Below are 19323 nucleotides of genomic sequence, written 5' to 3'. Positions count from 1 at the left end.
GGCAATTTATCACCAGCCAAAAAATCTCAGCACCCTAATTAATTACAACTAAGTAAAGAATGTTTGGAGAGCCAAATTGCTTTAATTCCCCAAACACCGGCTGAAAGTCATTCATTATCAAATGTGTGCTCAAAGGTTAGTTTGCTTTTGCGAAGACGAAATAAGCATTAATTTCGGAGCGCCGGCCTGTGGGGAGACAGGCGAAGGCCACACATCACTGACGGCAGGTTCGCTGTCTGATCTTTGCTCGCTGCTCAGTGGACAACGGCGGGTCTTGATACTTTCTGTGTAGTTCAGCCTGAGAGCACTCAGTCACCCTAATTGTAGCTGTGTTTGCCGGATGAAGTTTTGTTTAGACGTGATAATAAAGGAGTGTACGGTGGCAGCTGCTTTGAGGAGGAGAAGTGTCATTGACACAGGGGCTTTAAGCCTTCCGAGGCCTCCATTAACAGGCCCAGCAGGGAATATGTTTAAAGAGTCTTCAGTATGCAGTCACTGAGCGGAGATGTGTAAAACTCCCACCGAGTGCTCAAGGGGATCCAGCTCGAGAAAGATGGCTCTTAAGTCTGAAGCAGCCCTCAAGAAAACAGGTGGGCTCTGACTAATTTCAGGAAATACAGAAACTCTCTATAGAAATAGTGGACAATTGGCCGTATCGAGGCCATCTCCCCATTTATTTCTCAAAATACACAAAAAAGTTCAGAGCTCCTCCTTCTGCTATTCATAAATTCACCCACGGCTCGCACTATTTGAATTTTAAGCAGTTCGAGTGAACAAGAATAAGAAGCACTTGAAGATGAAATCCATCTCTCGAAGGGAATTCATCAAAGAAATTACTTCCCATATCAACAATAGAAATTACCTCACAATATGCAATTGTCCTATCCACATATTCATGGAACCCTTTGGTGTTTTTATGGGGTAAGAGGGACTATTTAGCAGGTAATACAGCATTAATGTGGAGGAGAGGGAGAGAGAAAAAAAAAGCGTTTTTAATGGAAGTGGCTTCTTGCCTCTGAATTTCGATGATGTGCACAATGCCCTTAAATCCCTTTCTTATTTGAGCCTGCTTTGCAGGTACTTTTGAGCCTTAATAGGATAAGCAGAGGACACAAAAGATTTCTATCTCTCAAGTCTTTCACTTCACTGAGAATCCCGATCTCTGGCAATGAGCACTTCATGAATCATTCATTTTTAATAGATTATGCAAATTCCGCCACATAAAATCAACAAGATCAATAACTGCGGGCGTTTTAATTGGTGTTCGAAAACATTTTAAGGATGAACATAATCTCCAGTTCTTTCCCCCGTAAAGACACAATTAATTTGAAATTGGATCTCGGCCTAAACACTGCAGATAATTTACTACTTTTTGCATGGCTTAAAATTCCTCTGGTAGGCTTATCGCTGGCAAGTAAACTGTAATACTCAGCCATTAGAGAGCCCACACACACCTGAATATCACATAATAGGCACTGAGGGAAAACCAAGCAGAGGAGCCACTAACTAAATACTAATTACCAAGTGGAAGTTTTTACATTAATTTGACCTCTGTATGCTCCATTTCTCTATTTTCTACTTTTTTGTAACCGCTTTGCTTCAAATGTGTGATTACATACAGACTAATACACCCAAATCACAAGATTGTGCTGCTTTAAAGGAGATTTATTCTGCTTTTTTGTTTTTTGTCCTTTCCTTCATTGTGTTATATTCGTTCATGAAAGGTCCGCACCAGCAGAAGCTCCTCTCTCCCACAGAAAACACTCCTCCTGAAACACCTAATCAGTTGTCCCGCCTTAAATTCTGTGACTTTGTGACATCATGATGTCAACATGTCATAGATTTGCATAATATATACCTATATCCACACAATTGAAGCTAACTGGAAGCTGAAAACGTGACATAGCCGACCGTAGACACGGTGAGCGGTGCGGGGTCGGGTATGTGTGAGCTGACCAATCAGAGCAGACTGGGTATTCGGGGGGGGGGGGGGGGGGAATACAGTGCTGCTGTATGAGAAAACTGATGCGTTTATTGAGCATTAAAGTGTGTAACCCTATTCTAGTAGTAACCCAAAATAAATGAATAAGCATAATATGTCTCCTCTCATTTATCAAAAACAATTGAAAATTTTAAAGGTGCACTATGTAGTTTAAGGGAGAAGAGCCAGATCTACATTGACTGATTCATTTTTATGCCTAAACAAACTAAATAAACAAACTCTTTGTTTTCATTACTGGATAAACCGGTTTAAAAGAACTGACCTTAAAGGACAACACAATTTCAACTGTATTACTTACTATGTTTGGTGGACCCTGCCACCTTTCTAGCTTCAAACAGTGCTCTAGGGACCTTATCGTCCTCTGAGAACAGCTTGTTTATTTCATTATGGAAAAATAACCATTTCTGAGTTTGTATTATTACCTCATTAATACTGTAAATATAAATATTTCTGTGTTCACTTTTCTAAAAGTGCCTCTTTAATAAAACAAAACGCAGTGGTAGGGTTCGTTATTGTTTGAAAAGTTACCTGAGTACCAACACTTTTGTATACTTACTTACTAATTACCAAGTGGAAGTTTCTCTATTACTTTGACCTCTTTATGCTTGATTTTTCTGCTTCAGGAAAGGGCATGGACTAAACTTATTAACTCACACAAAAAAGCAAAGTTTCACATATGCACACACACACACACACACACACACACACACACACACACACACTGATGTGCATACAATCCCATCTTTCTTCCTCTACATGTCTCTTTGCACCTGTAAACCAGTAAGGAGACCCTCTCTGCGGAGACCATCTAAAGTATCCCAGGTGCAAACAAAGCCGCCTGCAGAGCCAGACCTGCTTTCTACAGAGGCCATCAGTGCACAAAGGACAAACACACACCTTTCTTCTCAGGAGGCCTGCCTTACAGGGGAAATCTACCTCCCACATATTAATGAGAAAAGGGCCCTTTCTTTTCTCATAAGACTGCTCGGCTATCATTTGAGAAGAGGGTGGTGGTGGTGGTGCTGGTGGTGCTGGTGGTGGTGGTGGGGGCTGCTGCAATTTTCAATCACCCTGTCCTCCCCCGCGCAGAACTCGTTGCCTTTGATGGCTGCTGCATAATTATATGAATTTTAATAAAAGCTCTGTATATTAATCTCAGGCCCCCGACAGTCATCGTAAACTTTCAGTAAACTTAACCTTCTTCTTGGTAATAACACAGCAACAACGAAACAATATTTCAATTAGCCAGGCAGTCATTAACTGTGACAAGGAGAGGAGGGAGAGAGAGAGAGAGAAAGAGATAGGGAGGGTGAAATAAATGATCATGGTGTTAGAGTTAGGCGGCAGAAATGCCAGAGCGTATTTACCGAGGCACATTACTCGTGCTTTGAGACACACAAACTGTCTCTCGGCGAACAAATCACAGGAGCAACACAGCAGCAGCCAACAAGCAGTCAGTCCTGCATGGTGGCCTCTTTTTTTTTTTTCTCTTCACGAGACCTTGCTCTGATACACAGTCATAGTTCTGATGTGCTGACACCCAAAGGTCCTTGTCCGGCGGTGACTGAACAGCTCACGCCCTGCTCGCTCAGCAAAAAAAAACCAGACGGAGGACAGCTGCTAAGCTTTTATCGCATCATCGTTACCACCTTTTCAGCTCAGAGTGAAATGGTATTAAAAAAGTCTTGACACTTAACTTTTTGGGTTTGCTTTTATTTTCACACATTTCATTCTTTCTTTGTTGTCAATTGCACAAGCATCGTTTTTTTTTCTTTTCTTTTTCTTTTTTTTTTTTTTTCTTCTCAGCTGAAGCTGTGGCTCGGCAGCATAAAGGCGTACTGTATGGCACTTGATCTTACCTACAGGGTAGCTTTGCGACACACTGGGGCCCAGGTCTGGGTTGGCGCTAGAGGATAAACTGGGCTTGACTTCGTCCAGGCTGGAATTCAGGGCAGGGAGCGAGTACTCATTAGCCTGGGAAAAGGACAGTTGAATCATTACACAACCAAACAATACCTAGATGGAAATCCTCCCTTCTCCTCCTCCATTAAGCGCTCCACACAGGCCTGTGCGAGTATAAATTTGTATGAGAGCATTGTGTGTGTATGTGTGTGTGTGTGTGTTCAAGCTGCAGGGTGGCAGTTCAAGCATATCATGAATGTATTTTGGTATTGTCTGAGAGGAAGTGGGATTTTGAGATGAGTGAAAAGCCAAGGCGTCAGCTGGCCCTTTGTGCTTGACTGCAGTCCTACCCCTGATCAGCCAAGGGAGAAAGCAGTTCTGCTTTGTTACAGGCACACCATGTGGCCCTGTTTGAGAGACACCATTCACCTTTTTTTTTTCTTTTTTCTTTTTTCTTTTTGCCTTTTGCTTTTAATTTGGAGTCTTAACCACCTTTAAATTTCATAACTTCTTATCTCTGAATAGAGTCGCTTGTACAACTTGCACTTTTTGTGAGCGATTAGCTGAGATTTTGCTTCTTGTGTGCGTTCAGATGTTGTCTTAAAGGACAAGTTCAAATCACACACACGCACACAAAAAACACATTTTTCGCTCGAGCAGTATCGAGCGATCAGAGTTTTAAGAGTTCTGCTTGTGAAACTTCCATTTCAACCTCACAGAAGTGCGACAGAGGTGGATTTAGTGCGTTTGTGCTTGTTTTATCTACCAAAAAAACATTAAACTTTTGAATTTAAAAAGCTCAGTGGTAGGGGCTGCTATTGCTTGGAAATTTCTGATGCCAGGTTACCTGAGTACCAATACCATTTGTAATTCTTACTTAAATTAAAATGTTTTTGATACTTTCCTTATAGAAATGTGTCTATTCTTACAACCCGTCTTTTTATTCTAAATTTAAGCCTAAATTCTCAAAAAATTGTGATTTAAATCAGAAGATATCTGATTAAAAAATAAGTAACTAAGATTGTGGATCTAATCAGGCGCTTGATGCCAATTTACGGGAGTTGAGATTGACGCTAAGGACGATAAATTTCAGTTCTTGCCAAAAAGTTTATCCAGAAACAATGTCTGGATTTTTCTGCACAATCAACAGAAATCAGTTTTCCTTGGGACTGTTTCTTTAGTGGAAAAGTAATTCCAGTAAAAACCTCTAACAGCCAAATCGGTGGATTATCCAGATTAACTGGGACATTGTTTCTGGACGTGTCTTTTTAAAGAAAAATGTTCAATCGAGCACCAAAAACAAAATCTCATTCAGTGGAAGCCTTCATTTAAAGAAATCTCAGCGAATGCAACCAAATGTGTCTTTTTGTAATTTGGGTGAACTGACCCTTTAATTTTTTTTTTTTACTCAATCTATAAATAAGCTCCTCAGCTCATCTCTCATCCTCATGTTTCCTTTTGTAAATCCTCTAAAAGACACTCACGGCAGATGTTAGCAGGGTTTTTTTAATGAGATGAGACTTCCGGAGTCTGAGTGTTGACAATGTTTGTCCAAAGCCCAGTGTGAGGCTGAGTGGCTCAGTGGGCCGCGCTCCCACAGGGGGACGCCCGTGACCCCGCTCTTGTCTGCCACTATCACCGATAAACTCTAATTGTCTGCTACAACTGTTCACTGGCACAATGTCGGATGTTTTCCTCTATTCTCAGAGGCTTCAGACGCCAAACAGACGTTTTATCATGCAGATAAAGGGCAGAAGGGGGAAAACTGAAAAGATAGGTCTGAAAGGGATGACCAAATGGCTAGCAGAAGTGTGGGAGGGGTGAATCCATTGAGTTTTGCATCTCCAGAATGGGTTTTTAATGCCCCGCTACAGAACCCAGACACTGGCTAATAGGGACACATTTTCCAGAGGAGGAAAAAATCGTGAGGCGCCCATGAAGGGAAAGTGCTCTGATTAATATTGCATTAAATTAAACCTGATTTTTCTAGACTGCTCCTGGCCTCTTTTTCCCTTTTTTCTCTCTCCTTACTTGCCCTCTTTTTTAGTCCAACCCTTTTAATACTCTCCCTGACGCTCTTTGTGATTGCAAGTCATTTCCAATTCGTTTTGGTATTGATCTTCCAGTAGAAATCAGTTTTGTAATTAGCTGCAAATTAGGCCCTCTTCTGGAGGTGAGGCCTGTCCCACTGATTTATCACCTGCGTAATTCGCCCCGATTGGAGAGAAATTAAAATGAACTCAATTAGGCGACTGCTTTTGCTTTATGGGTCCGACTTGTAGTTTGGTGGGAGAAATTAATAGTCTCTTGTTGTTTAATAGTATAATGAAAGTAAATAAAGGTTATCCATTGTAATAAGCCCAGAGCTTTTAATAAGCGGTGCTTTGTGGCTGTCGTTTTGGCGTGGGGGTGGCTGTTCCCCAAATGCCTCTTAATTTTTGAAATGAGGATGGATGGCGAGTGCGGCTGTGATGTGAGAAGGAATACATGGTTTCATACGTTCACTTCATGAATGCATGTTCCCATAGAGGCAGCCTTCTAGTCATTAAACATCAAGATATGACACAGAAGCAGTTGAATAACAGCAAAGATGAAGAAAAATCTAGGTATCGATTAATTTCATGTGGCCTCACTGTTATTCTCAATTATAGGGGATACAAGGAATGTGTTTTTCATCACAAAATCAATAACGTGTGGGAGTTTTCCTGGTGATCCCTCCAGCATTATACATGCTTGGTTGTAATCCAGTGCTTGGACATCTCAGACGTTTGTTTAATTAGTTTCTGGATATGATTTGGGAGTATTTGTGAGTGAACTTTTGCAGCCCAGTCGCCAGGATATAATGTTAGGAGTTAACGTTTCTGCAAACCACAGATTCGTGTTTGAGTCACACCACTAGATATTTTCAAGGACTCCTGACATTTCCAGATTTTTTGTGGCATCAGAACCTGATGTTTTTTTAAGGAGATCTACAGACATTTACAGCTGTTTTTGTGGAGTCAAAACAAGGTTTTTTTTTACAGTAGACAAAACCAGGTGTTTTTTAAGGACACCTGGGAACATTTCCAGCTGTTTTTGTGGTTTTTGTGCGTCAAAATTGGGTGTTTGTTTAGGAGTCTTGCAGACATTTCTAGCTGGTTTTGTGGTGTCAAAACCGGGTCTTATTATAAGGAGATCTGCAGACATCTCCAGCCATTTTTGTGGAAACAAAACCAGGTGTTTTTTAAGGCGACCTGGGGACATGTCCAGCCATTTTCTGTGGTGACGAAAGTCGAAGCATCTCCATCTGTTAGCGTGGTGATTTAAACAGGTATTTTATGCCAAAACGTGTTTTTTTCTCATCCTAATCAAGTGTTTTTTGTGCAAAAACCTAAACAAAGCATAAGCACAGCGCTGTGACACGAGAGAAATAGAAAATTCAACCTAAACAAACGTAGCGTTGCAACATATAGAAACAGTCCGCTTTAACTGATCTGTGATTTTGCAGAAACGTGCTTAGCTAACATTTATTCTGGGGATTGTGTTGATTCTTGTGCTTCATTCAGAGTCGCAGTTTGTGTGTATGTGTGGAGACGTGCTGAGTTGCAGTGCTCTACTAACCTGTTCTGGTTTGATGTGCTCCGATGTAGGGAAGACGTCAGGGTACGAGGGGCGTTCAAAGACCCGGTCCAGCGCTTCCAGCTGCTGCTGGGTGAAGGCATCTGCCCTAAGGTGTTTCCGTAAACTCTCCACACTACCCTGAGAATCACTGTTTGGGCCAGAACCATCTGAACCATCTACAAGAAGAAAGAGCAACAATCGAGATACTGACCCCGGGAAGCTGGCCTTTACTTCAAGCTATATGCACTTTATATTCTCCTCATGTGTTTTTTTTCCCTGTACCACCTCTGCGGGGGGATCTGAGGAGGACAGAAAGGGATGGAGTGCAGGTTTTTTCCACTCCTTAATGGCTGTAGTGAGCCACTGGCTACATCACACAGGCTTTTTCCCTGCACCCCCCACCACAGTAGTAACACCATCATGATCTGAGAGCCCTCTGGTAATTGATGGATTACCATCACTTGCAAATATATACATGTTGTGGCAAGCATGTATACTAATGAAAGCAGCAGCGAGCCCATTATAGTGCCTTTTCATTCCAGCCAGGGGATTTTTTTTTTCTTTTTTTTTTTTTTTCTCCTCTTTCTCTCCTCCCCAAAAAAACCCGACCGGTGCAATTCAAGACTCAAGAGCAGTTTTTTTTAAAAAGCACAATTTCCCTTTTTTCACAATTCAATACCGCTTTCATTCTCCGCGAGTGTGCGATTCCATTTGGAGGACAAGAGGCTGAATAAAATCGTACAGTCTAGTTCAATCATCCTGCTTCTCCAAACACAGGAATTTTCTCCTGACTCCTGACCTGATTACCCGACTGTTGGGGAGAAGGATGCCTTAGCTTTTACCCGTTGTCACTTGCGTGCGACGCTTTAAAGCCTTTACAGACCATCCTACCATTTTTTTTTTTTTTCTTGCCCTCCCTTTCTCCATCACCCCCTCCACCCCACCTCCTCTCCCGGCTGCAGTGGCTGTGTCTGTAGGTCTCCTCCCCGGATCCCAGAAAGCTTTAGCTCCCTTGCAAATCTGTCATTCTAAATTTGCGGCAGATTATGTTCTCCCCTCAGTGGGAGAGCGGTGATATATGATATGCAAGGCCCCTATTGATTGCCTGATCTGGTGGCAAGAGGGAGCTGAAATGAACTTGAAATGAACATCATGCCTCAACTCATTGTGCGTATAATACTCTACTTAATCCCACATTTTTCTCTGCCATGGAATTCAATTGATCAATCATGTCTGTGTGATAGTACCATTTGGGAGGGTTATTGCCATTCTATTCTGCTGCTTGACCTTTTTTCACAGGCTGAGGCCAGAGGATGAACCCGACTCTCCCATGAAGAGCCGGATGAGCTATAAAAGAGTGTGTGAGCGTGCGTGAGTGCGTGTGTGTGTGTGTGTGTGTGTGTGCGTGTGTGTGTGTCTGAGCAAGTGCGTGTGTGTGAGACCTGAAATTGTGCTGATAGCTGCAAAAATGACAAGCAATAAATACGTTGTGGGTTCGCTAACAACGACTTGTAAACGGTTTGTTCTGGTTTCTTCGCACAAATGAATGCAGGACTTATTGAGAGGCGATGCACCGATCCGATACGCCGGATCGCTAACGGTGTCGACACTGGCGTCATTAGGTTCATCAGGTTTTGGCCATGATGCGACCCTGATCCACATTAAATATAGTTTCTTTGATCATTCAGTCGTGACTGAATCGGTTTTTCAATCCGTTTTTCTCATGTTACATCATGTAATGTTAAATACAGGTAAAGAGAGCGCTGGTATAGGATCAGTACTCAGAAACAGAAGAGAAAATGTTGGAGTGATGCGTCACTATCATTTACCGCTCAAAGTATCATCTGTTATTGGAGCTCTTGGCGCTAAAAAAATTAAACAAACGCCAGTACCTCGACTGACCACTTGGGGTTAGTGTTAAAACGTCCAACTTTACAGCAGAAATAAACATTACAACCTGGTCCAAAAAACGATATTGGTCTCTATCGCTAATTTCTACGGTCATGACAACTGTGGCTTAAAGTTGTGCACAATTAAGAGCAGTGCAATTTGAGTGACAGCTAGCTAGCTGTTAGCAACCAGGCTTCATTCAGCTTAGGCGGGAGTCAAGAGTATCAGGCACTTCCAACGGCGACGGCAAAGACAGCACGCTGAGCCTCACAACGGCTCGACAGAAACCTGTGGGTGACGTCACGGAGACTACCTCCATGTTGTGTACATTCTATAGATTTTACTCCTAAATCGCTTCTTTTGCCTCCTTAATTTAAGGGGAAACAACTTTCACACTGTGTGAGTGTCTCTCCGATGAAAACATACGTATAAGTCAACATTTGGTGGCACATAAATGAAATGATAACTTGCTCCAATCCACCATAATATCTAGAGATGGCTGATGATATGCAAGATGCACATACCATGCATTTGCCTGAACACAGGATGACGTATTTTTCTAGTTGCGCCATTAAATCAAATTGTAAATAATCTAGATGTTTGATGCACATTTTCCCGAAATGATGTTGCCTTGTGACGATGGTTAGTTTAGCTGAGCATGGAGACTGGAAAACAGGCAGAAACAGCTAGCATGTGTCTGCTCTCTCACCTCTTAAGCTCACTCATTGCTTCAAATCTTATGCTAAGCTCCTGACTGTAGCTACATATCTAACGGACAGCTGCCGCTCACTAACTCTCAGGTGAATATTCAGCAGGACTTCTCCTCACCCTCACCGAAGGCCCTCACCTACTACCGCTGCCTCTTGTCACTTTATCAAACCCAATTGTTCTCTTTGCAACCAAAGCAAATAGAGTCATTAATTACTTTCCATCAGCCGGCTCGAGCCACAACACCTGATCAATACCCCCCCACTATATTTGTCATTCACCACAGTGGAATACACTTCCCACACACAAGACAAACCATCCTGGGTCAACCTACACACTCTTCCTCCCACTCCTCACACTGAGACAGACAGTCCCATCTGCCCTCCCAGCTACTGATTCCCAGCTGACAAATCAACTGATGAAGACGATTGTGGTGACATTTCAAGTTTGTGCATGTTTAATCATTTTCGAGACTGTCCTCATGAGAGAACTAAAGCATAAGTCGCCTCAGGAAATTTCCAAAAACGCTTTTTGTTAACTTGCAAGTGAATTGACTTTTAAGCATCGGGAGCGAAGGAGGGAGTAGTGTGATGTTATAATAGAGCCACAAAGTGTCAACTAAATATTTAACGTTACAACACAGGAGTCGACTTTCAACCATGATTACGGTCGTTCCCTAACTTTAACCTTGTGGTTGTTTTTTTGTCATTTAATTGCAACTTGTTGTAATTTTCTTATTGTAAATAAAACACTTTTCCCCCTGAAGAATACTGGTTATTTCACTTGAGCTAAAACTGGTCAGAAAAGTGATGTCATGGTATTTCCACGCACGAATCATTCAACAATATGAAATCTAAATCCAAGTGACGCCACTGTCGATCAAATCTGATCAAACTTCACCTGCACAGACCTGATAAAGCAGATTATTGGAGCTTTTAGGCACAAAATTCTTATAAATGTATACTAATTATGCTTTATTCCAATTTAAACTTTGTTTTTGTTTATTTATTTACTCGTAATTAGTGTTAAACAGTCATATTTACCATGTGAAAAAGTGTCAAAGTGCCGTTAAGTGTTTGTTGTCGTCACTAAAAGAAGTCAGATCCATTATTTGGACATTTCCAAATCTGCCCATTATGCAGCAGTGATACTAATCTTTGACCACAGTGGCTTTGTTGGTGCGTTACACGCTTGTCCCGCTCTGTGGTCGTTTATTGATCATCTCTGGAGTCGAGTGTATTCATCTTGACATCAGTCTGTATTAACACTCCGGTAACGAGGGAGCAGCCTCCATCAGATCAGATAACCAGCTCTATAAAGCAGGCTCCTCTCTGTGGGTTTGGCACCCAGAGGTCGCGACCCCTAGCAGGAGGCTTTAGCCAGCGCAACTCTGGGACCGAGACTGGGAGTGAGTCTGAGTGACTGCCCGCCAAACAAAAACACAACAAGAGAGTCTGACTCCAGCAGAAGGAAAGGATTTCAGAATAAAAGCTCCTCACGCAACGAAAACAGGGTTTCTAAGTTCTTGTCAGAGACACGAGGAGGTGAGCCGGCGCCTTGAGGTCACGAAAGCCCCCCGTCAGATGAATGAGCTCACCCCCTCCACCCTCCTCTTAGTCTGCCCCTTGTTTAAGTAACACGTCAACATACATACACTCTCGTTCCCTCAACACATTGTTACGTATTTCACAATAATACACCTCTATAATTTCCCGCCTGACTCAATTCTCGGCTAATGAAATCAAATTAAAACAAATTGGATGAACTCAGCTGCGTTTTTGTTTTTCTAATTGAATGTTTTGATTATGTAAACATAAATGAAATAGTGCATTCGGAAGGCGATACGATTGTTCTGCATCAACAAAGATCTGGGATTGATTCGGAAAAGGGATTAAACGACAGTAGATTGATGGAATTGATTGAAATCTTTACAAAATGCCTGAATATTTTCTGTTCGCAGCCTCTAAAATGTGAGAATTTCTGCTTTTCTAACTTTTATTTTACTATAAATTGATTTATTTATTTAGGTTTTGTGCTGTTGGTCAAACAAAACAAGGGGATTAGAAGGTGTTTCAGACATTTTAAATGCCTTAACATAATCAACATATTTCTCAATTGCAGTTAGCGGTTGCTTACAATTTGGTGTGGTGTGCCTGAGCTTTTAAAGGTGCACTGCGTAGTTTTGGGGAGGAAGAAGATTGACAGATTTGTTGTGTCAAAACAAACTAAATAAACAAACTCTCTTTGTTTTCATGACTGAATAGAGTCAAACAAACTGACCTTAAAGGACAACACAGTTTCATACTGTTTTACTTTGTTTATATGTGGCGGACCCTGCCACCTTTTAGCTTCAAACAGTGTTCTGGGGACCTTATTTTCCTCCGAGAACAGCTTGTTTGTTCAGATATGGAAAAAATAAATATTTCTGAGTTTGTATTATTACCTCGTTAATATTGTAAATATTAAATTTCTCCTCCAAAACTACACAGTGCCCCTTTAATCTAATCTGGAGGTGCTGACATTTTGCTGCGCTCCGAGTTCCTGTGTTGATTCTTCCTCTCCCCCCCCAAAACAGATGCTGATACACAGAGCAGTGTGTGACGGCGGCCCCGCTCCATCACTCATCTCCCTCCACAGTCCTCATGACGCTCAGAGAGGAGAAATAATTAATTCAACAGCTACTGAAGCACAGAATCACATCCATTCTGACTGCCACTGGCTATTGTTGTTGGCTTTTTTTGAAATTTATGATGATCATCTTATCATGAAATTTCTCTCTTGGTATTTCTCCCATAAATCAAGAGAGAAAAGCGCCGACACAAAGCGAGAAAGCGATCAGAGCCGCTGAAATTAAGAGTCATCTACAGGCCTGATTGTGCAATTTTGTGGCGGCGGCGGCTCTGAAAGGGGGACGTGTGATACGACTTTTGAAAGGGGCCGGACACACTTCACGGACATGTTCTCGACAGGCCAACCGAGCTGTCTGCGCAGGTCAATTCAGCTCGCTCAATAACAAGAAGGTGAACAAAAACATCCATGAAAGCAGATTTGTACTTAAACAGCAGATACTGTGCGAGAGATTTGTACTTGACCCCGAGAGAAGCAGCTTCTTCTTTGTCTTTTCCGAGGCCTACAGAAGCGGTGGGGGGCGGAGGAGTCGAGACGTGGATGTTAATCTGCGAGCTAATGGCTTTTCTCTGCAGAATTGCGAATTCTAATATATGTCACTTTGTAAAACGGACAGCCGTGGTCACCGCAGACACCGTCTTGCCGCTCTGTCCGCGCAACAATGGCTGCCGAGTGTAACATGCTACTTTTAATTTGCAATAACACGTGACAATAGCAGATTAATGGCTCTTATGACACCTGTGTCCCTGAAGCTCCTCTCGCCGAGACCCAGTGTACATAACGTGTGTCACACTACATTATCTCTACATCCCTGCTGTAATGGTGGGGGGACCTCTTTTTAAGGGCACTGCTGACTTGGAAACTCAGGAGCTGTCTGCCCGCTTGGCAGAGCGCCACAGCGACTGCCTAAAACAAATACTCCGGGCCACACAGCCAATCCATTTCACCGGGGCTTGTGTTGCACGCCTCCTCCCCTCCTCCCCTCCTCTAACCCTTCCCCTCCTTTCCTTCGCTCATTTTTGTTCATGTTTTCAACCCTTGATAATGACTGCTTGTGCCATAATCATCATGAGGCTTACCAAGTTAAATAGGGCTCAGGCAAGCTACTGTGCTGTGAGGAAATTTAATCCAAGCATTAACTGGCTATAGACTACTGCCTACTGAGGGAGGCAAAATATGTCTGAATAGCAAACAAGGCGACAGCTCAGCCGAAATAAAAGTATGGTTTACACCATAGACACTCATGAAACAGCAGCTCAGACATGCCTCTCACTTGTATTTGTTTGATTTCAGCGCAACATATCGAGGTCTAATGTGTAGCTGCCTTGGATAAGAAGTGTTTTTGCTCTGAGAAAGACTTAGTAGTAAGCTTGTGGTGACAGCATGTGATCATTTCCGGACATATTTCTCAAAAAACGACAAAAAAAATCTTGTTTTTTTCAATTTTACGTTACAAAAAACACGAGTGGAAGCAGAGACAGAAGGCCTCTTAAAACCTTTGATGGTATCTATGGCAAATATGGCATCTCTCAGAAATAAAGACATAAAATGATATAGGGCCCCATACACCCCCAGGTTATGACATACTAGGGCTGCGGCCTAAATTTCAAAATAAAACTACTCACTATTTCCACCCAAATTTAAAAAAAAGATCATGAAACAACAGCTCAAACATGCCTCTTACTTCGAGTTGTTTGATTTCAGAGCCAAACTGAGGTCTCACATGCAGCTTTAGTGGATAAGAAGGTTGTCTGATTAGAAAAAAAGACTTATGGTGAAAGCATTTGGTCATCTTTCTTTGAAAAACGACCAAATATCTCGTTTTTTCAGTGAAAATGTTACGAAAATGCATGAATGGAAGCGAAAACAGACAGCTTCTCAAAGCTGTTGATGGTTTCTATGTCAAGTATGGCATCAAACTCTCTGAAAATAATAATAAATGGTTATATAGGGCCATATACACCCCCAGATTATGACATACTAGGGCTGCGGCCTAAATTTCAAAACAAACTACTCACTATTTCATGAAACAGTAGCTCAAACATGCTTCTTACTTCTATTTGCTTGATTTCAGAGCCACATATTGAGGTATTTTATGTGTTTTTGCCTAGTTTTGGCAAAAAAAACGTCGAAAAGCCTTTTCTTCAGTTGATCTAAACTAAACACATGAATGGAAGCAGAGACAGAAGGCCTCTTAAAACAGTTGATGGTATCTGTGGTAAATATGGCAAAAATATGGCATCTGTGATGATTTGCTTCTTCCAAGAACACATCACAGAAATAATAAAACATGGTTATATAGGGCCGCGTACGCCCCTGGGTTATAACATACTGGAGCAGCGGCCTAAATTTCGAAACAAAACATCTCACAATTTCCACCAAAATTGAAAACAATGATCATGAAGCAGCAGCTCGAATGGAAGCAAAGACAGAAGGCCTCTTAAAACAATTGATGGTATCCACTATAAATATGGCAAAATATGGCATCTGTGATGACTTTCATTCAACAAACACTCCAAAAATCATAATAGAGAGGGCCAGATTATGACATACTGGGGTTGCAGCCTCAATTTCAAAACCAAACCACTCACTATTTCCACCAATATCTAGAGAACGATCATGAAACAGCAGCTGAAACATGCTCCTCACTTCTATTTGTTGGATTTCAGAGCCACATACTGAAGTCTTAGATGTAGCTGTCTTAGATATGAATTGTTTTTGTCTAGTTTGGTTAGAAAAAAGACATTTCATTTCATTTCCAGACTTATTTCTTAAAAAAAATGACTAAAGATCTTGTTTTTTCAGTGTAAATTTAACAAAAATGCATGGCTTCTTTAAACTGTTGATGAAAGTCAAGCCAAATATGGTAGAAAGATCTTGTTTTTTCAGTATAATGTTGAAAAAAATGCATGAATGGAAGCAAAGACAGAAGGCCTCTTCAAACAGTTGATGGTACCGATGGCAAATGTGGTTTTCGCTCAAAAATACACACTACAAACGGGAACAAATCATTACATAGGGCCATCAACACCCCCAGGTTATCACATACTGGAGCTAGGGCTGAAATTTCAAAACAAAACTACTCCCAAATGGATCCAAAAACCTCCGTAGCCTTAAAAATATCCCGATATAACCCATAAAAGTGCCCTTTATGACAACAAAGGCTCTTTTTCAGCCTCCTGCAGAACCCTGTCATTTTCTTGTTTTTGTATTTGGGGTAAGGTGCACTTTAAGAGCAGACAGTAACAGGACAATAGTGTCTACAGGGTAACATCGTATGTAATATACTATTCTTACAAACTGTAGCTCCGGGCGAGACATTGCTTTTTGCACCCGAGTGTGTGTGTGCATCCGAGGCCTGGGGTTTATGTTTTGGAAAGATAAAGTATCCCTGACCCTGTGGTTCCAGGTAGGCACCAGCTGGCCGTTGAGAGAGTATATAAGAACCACGGCTCCCTCCTTCCGTCAACCCTCAGCACAAGTCCTACTACCACACACATGCACACACACGCGCACACACACACACCTTTCTTCTCTTTCATCGTAATGCTGGCCGAGCACCTAAATCACAGAAATGGCAGCACATCAGGGGAATCATTTGAGACTGAATAGCCATAGAAACATGGCGCTGTCACCTGGAAGACCTCCACCAAACAGGCCAGCTCACACACACCCACACCCACACACACACACACACACCTTATTCCTCTCCATGCCCTTTAATACCTCTTTGCCCTTCAGTAGCAATCTGCATAGAAATGTGTGCATTCTATCATTCAGTGACTAGACATTACACCCGGGCTAATATGAGAGGGTCCTCGAACGACTGAAAATGAACCCTTTGAAAATACCAGACGTTTGCATTATGCCTCCGCGATTGCATCTCTTACAGGGAAAGACTTGATTATGTCATTTGCCATGTCCACGTCATGCTGGTTTTTATATCTTTGCCAGGAAATCTACCTCTGACAGGTCATTAGTCATCCCCTCCCTCCCCGCACGCACATAAAACATCAATTCCACTCAATATCCCGCAAACCCCCGCGCTTCTCGACAAACGCCAGAACAAAGAAGACGCTATGTAAACTACTGCCGCGCTCTGATTAGCTCTCATTCCAGAGCACTGCAGAAATAAGGCACTCATTCCCCACCCTGTTTGAGATAACTGCCCCCCTTTTTTTTCTCTTTTTTTTTTTTTTTGCAGCAGCATCCCTCCGTACCCGAGCACGCTTTGCGACATGAGTGCATCTGTTTAGCTATTCTCATCAGCTGCTTATGTAGTGACATTAAGGAAGCCTATTGCTTACAGAACCAATAATCTATATCGCCTCAGGCTCCTTTTATATCCACTACTTCAGCAGCAGAAGTGGAGCCACTTTTGTTAAAGCAAAAAAAAAAAAAAAAAGAAAAAGAAAAAAGAGAGAGCCCACCACAGCAGAGCTACAGAGGCTTTCTTGACTGACCCGGGTGGTTGGCTACATCATCTTGACATGTAATTATCTAAAGCCCTTTAATCACTTCCATAAAGATTAATTGCAGGAGACAACAGCGGAGGTCGTGTCTTCAAATCAAAAGACTCCTTGGCAGATTGACACAGCGGCGTAACAGAGTTCAGACTTAGGTGTTTTATAAGGGTCATCTGCTGGAGCCGGAGCTGGAGCAGGCTTTTAATGCTGTAATTGCAAGTTCAGCAAAGTGGGTTTTATAGCATAAAGCTGAAGAAAATCTATTCAATCTTTTAGCGTTTTTCAAGAGATTTTTAGCTAATCCCGAGCTGAGCGTATGTGTTTTTTTTATTCTCTTACCGTCATCTCTTTTCCTCTTTTCACCGTTGGACCGTGGAATACCCAGAATCCCGTTGATGGAGTAGGATCCTGCAGGGTCATTGGAGGCGCTGGTTACAGGCGGAGACGCTGTGTTCGGTACTGAGGGGGGGAAGAAAAAGAGGAATTTTCAGCGAGTATGCACGCATGTGGAGCGTGTTATGCAATTCCTCGTCGAGCTGGCGCTGTTACCTATAGTATGGCCCGGCGTCGACAGGGATGTCCCGTCAGGAGATGGATGGAAAGGCTGCTGGACTTTTGTTCGGATGATCCTGCAGGACAAAAAAAAAAAAAAAGCAGATATCAGCTGCTGCTTCCCTTTCCTGGAAACGGGCCCTAATACGTGATTAAGATATCAAACGCAGCTCATACGCAAGATCCGGTCAGTGGTTTCTACCTTAAAGGTGAGCGTGTGGAGAAAAGTCTTCATTGCACTTTTGGTCTGAGTGATCTTGCAAACAAAGCATGAAATCACATCAATTCACCTCAATGATCAGCTTCACTGACTCTACCTGGCCCACACTAATCAGCTCTCTCCCTCCCCACACCACCACCACCACCACCACCACACCACCGTGGAGTGGAGGAGGGTGGGGGCTCCACCGGCCCTATAGCAGTAGCCCTTCCCAGATCAAACGTCTCTGTAGTACCAAGGGCCCCCATGTGCCAATGCGGATGAGGTTGTATTGATCGGGGCTTGGGGAGAAAAAGTTGGGGATTAGTCACACGGGCAAACAGATGCAAATAGAAAGCTATAAATTATATGTGACAGGAAAGCAATAGTTCCTTATTGCCTTGCACAAGCTTACGCCAGCATTAGATTCCTTTAATCTGAATGGCACTTGGGGAGAGAGGGAGCTGTCACAATAATTTGTAAACTTTAAAACTATTCATCACGAATGCCACCGGAGCTATTTTGGAGCACGAGTGAAAGGATTATGGATCCTTTTAGTGTTGATTTCTAAGCACAATTCACATTTTGTTCATTTGTTCCTCTTTTTTTTTTTGCAGTAGAATGGAAATATTTACAGATAGATTAACCTAGATTGCGATTCGGAGCAAACGCCTCTTGTATTTTTCTCACAGTCGCTTGGTAAACTTTAAAACTATTCATCGTGTTTGCCACGAGAGCTATTTGAGAGCTCTAATAGAAGAGGTTTGGTGAGGATTATGGATCTTTTAAGGGTTGATTTCTTTGCATGATTCAGACTTTGTTTGTTTTATTTCAGAATGAAAATATTCACAGATAAAATGCTCAGATTACAATTTTGAGCAAAGGCCTTGAATATTCTCTCACACTATTCATCATGACTGTTACAAGAGCTATTTTGGAGCACAAGTGAGAGGATTGTGGATCCTTTAAGTGCTGATATTCAAGCACAATTCAAATTTTGTACAGTTCTTCTCATTTTTTGCATGTTTCACTTCAGAAAAAAACTGCCCAGAATGCAATTTTGAGCATATATCTCTTATATTTTCTCACACTATTCATCATGTATGCCCTGAGAGCTATTTTAGAGCTCGAATAGAAGAGGTTAGGTGATGATTATGGATCATTTTAGGGTTGATTTCCTTTGCAGAATACACATTTTGTGCATTTCTTCTCATTTTGTTCTTGTATTTCTTGTTTTATTTCACAAAAACCTGCTGAGATTAAGATTTTGAGCATATGCTTCTCTCAATATCCAGAAATACATCTGTTGTTCTTATTTCTTTGCATCAGAATGAAAATATTATATTTTTCTCACAATAATTCAAAAGTTTAAAACT

At 41.9% G+C, this 19323-nt stretch overlaps 1 protein-coding gene across 1 annotated transcript in view; it reads right to left on the bottom strand.

The window, feature by feature from the left end:
- Window positions 1-19323, bottom strand: part of LOC311250189 (paired box protein Pax-2a-like) — a gene marked incomplete at its 5' end in the record, with an annotated part of 39788 nt that overhangs the window by 9975 nt on the left and 10490 nt on the right. The window contains 4 exons of the mRNA XM_084341765.1: window positions 3862-3976; window positions 7505-7680; window positions 17536-17655; window positions 17746-17825. Coding sequence (XP_084197891.1) covers window positions 3862-3976; window positions 7505-7680; window positions 17536-17655; window positions 17746-17825 — 491 coding nt within the window. The remainder of the gene's footprint in view (window positions 1-3861; window positions 3977-7504; window positions 7681-17535; window positions 17656-17745; window positions 17826-19323) is intronic.

Source organism: Pagrus pagrus (genome assembly GCF_965226575.1).
Source record: "Pagrus pagrus genome assembly, chromosome: 21".
NCBI classification, from domain to species: Eukaryota; Metazoa; Chordata; class Actinopteri; order Spariformes; family Sparidae; genus Pagrus; species Pagrus pagrus.
This window is presented reverse-complemented; position numbering and strand designations above follow the sequence as displayed.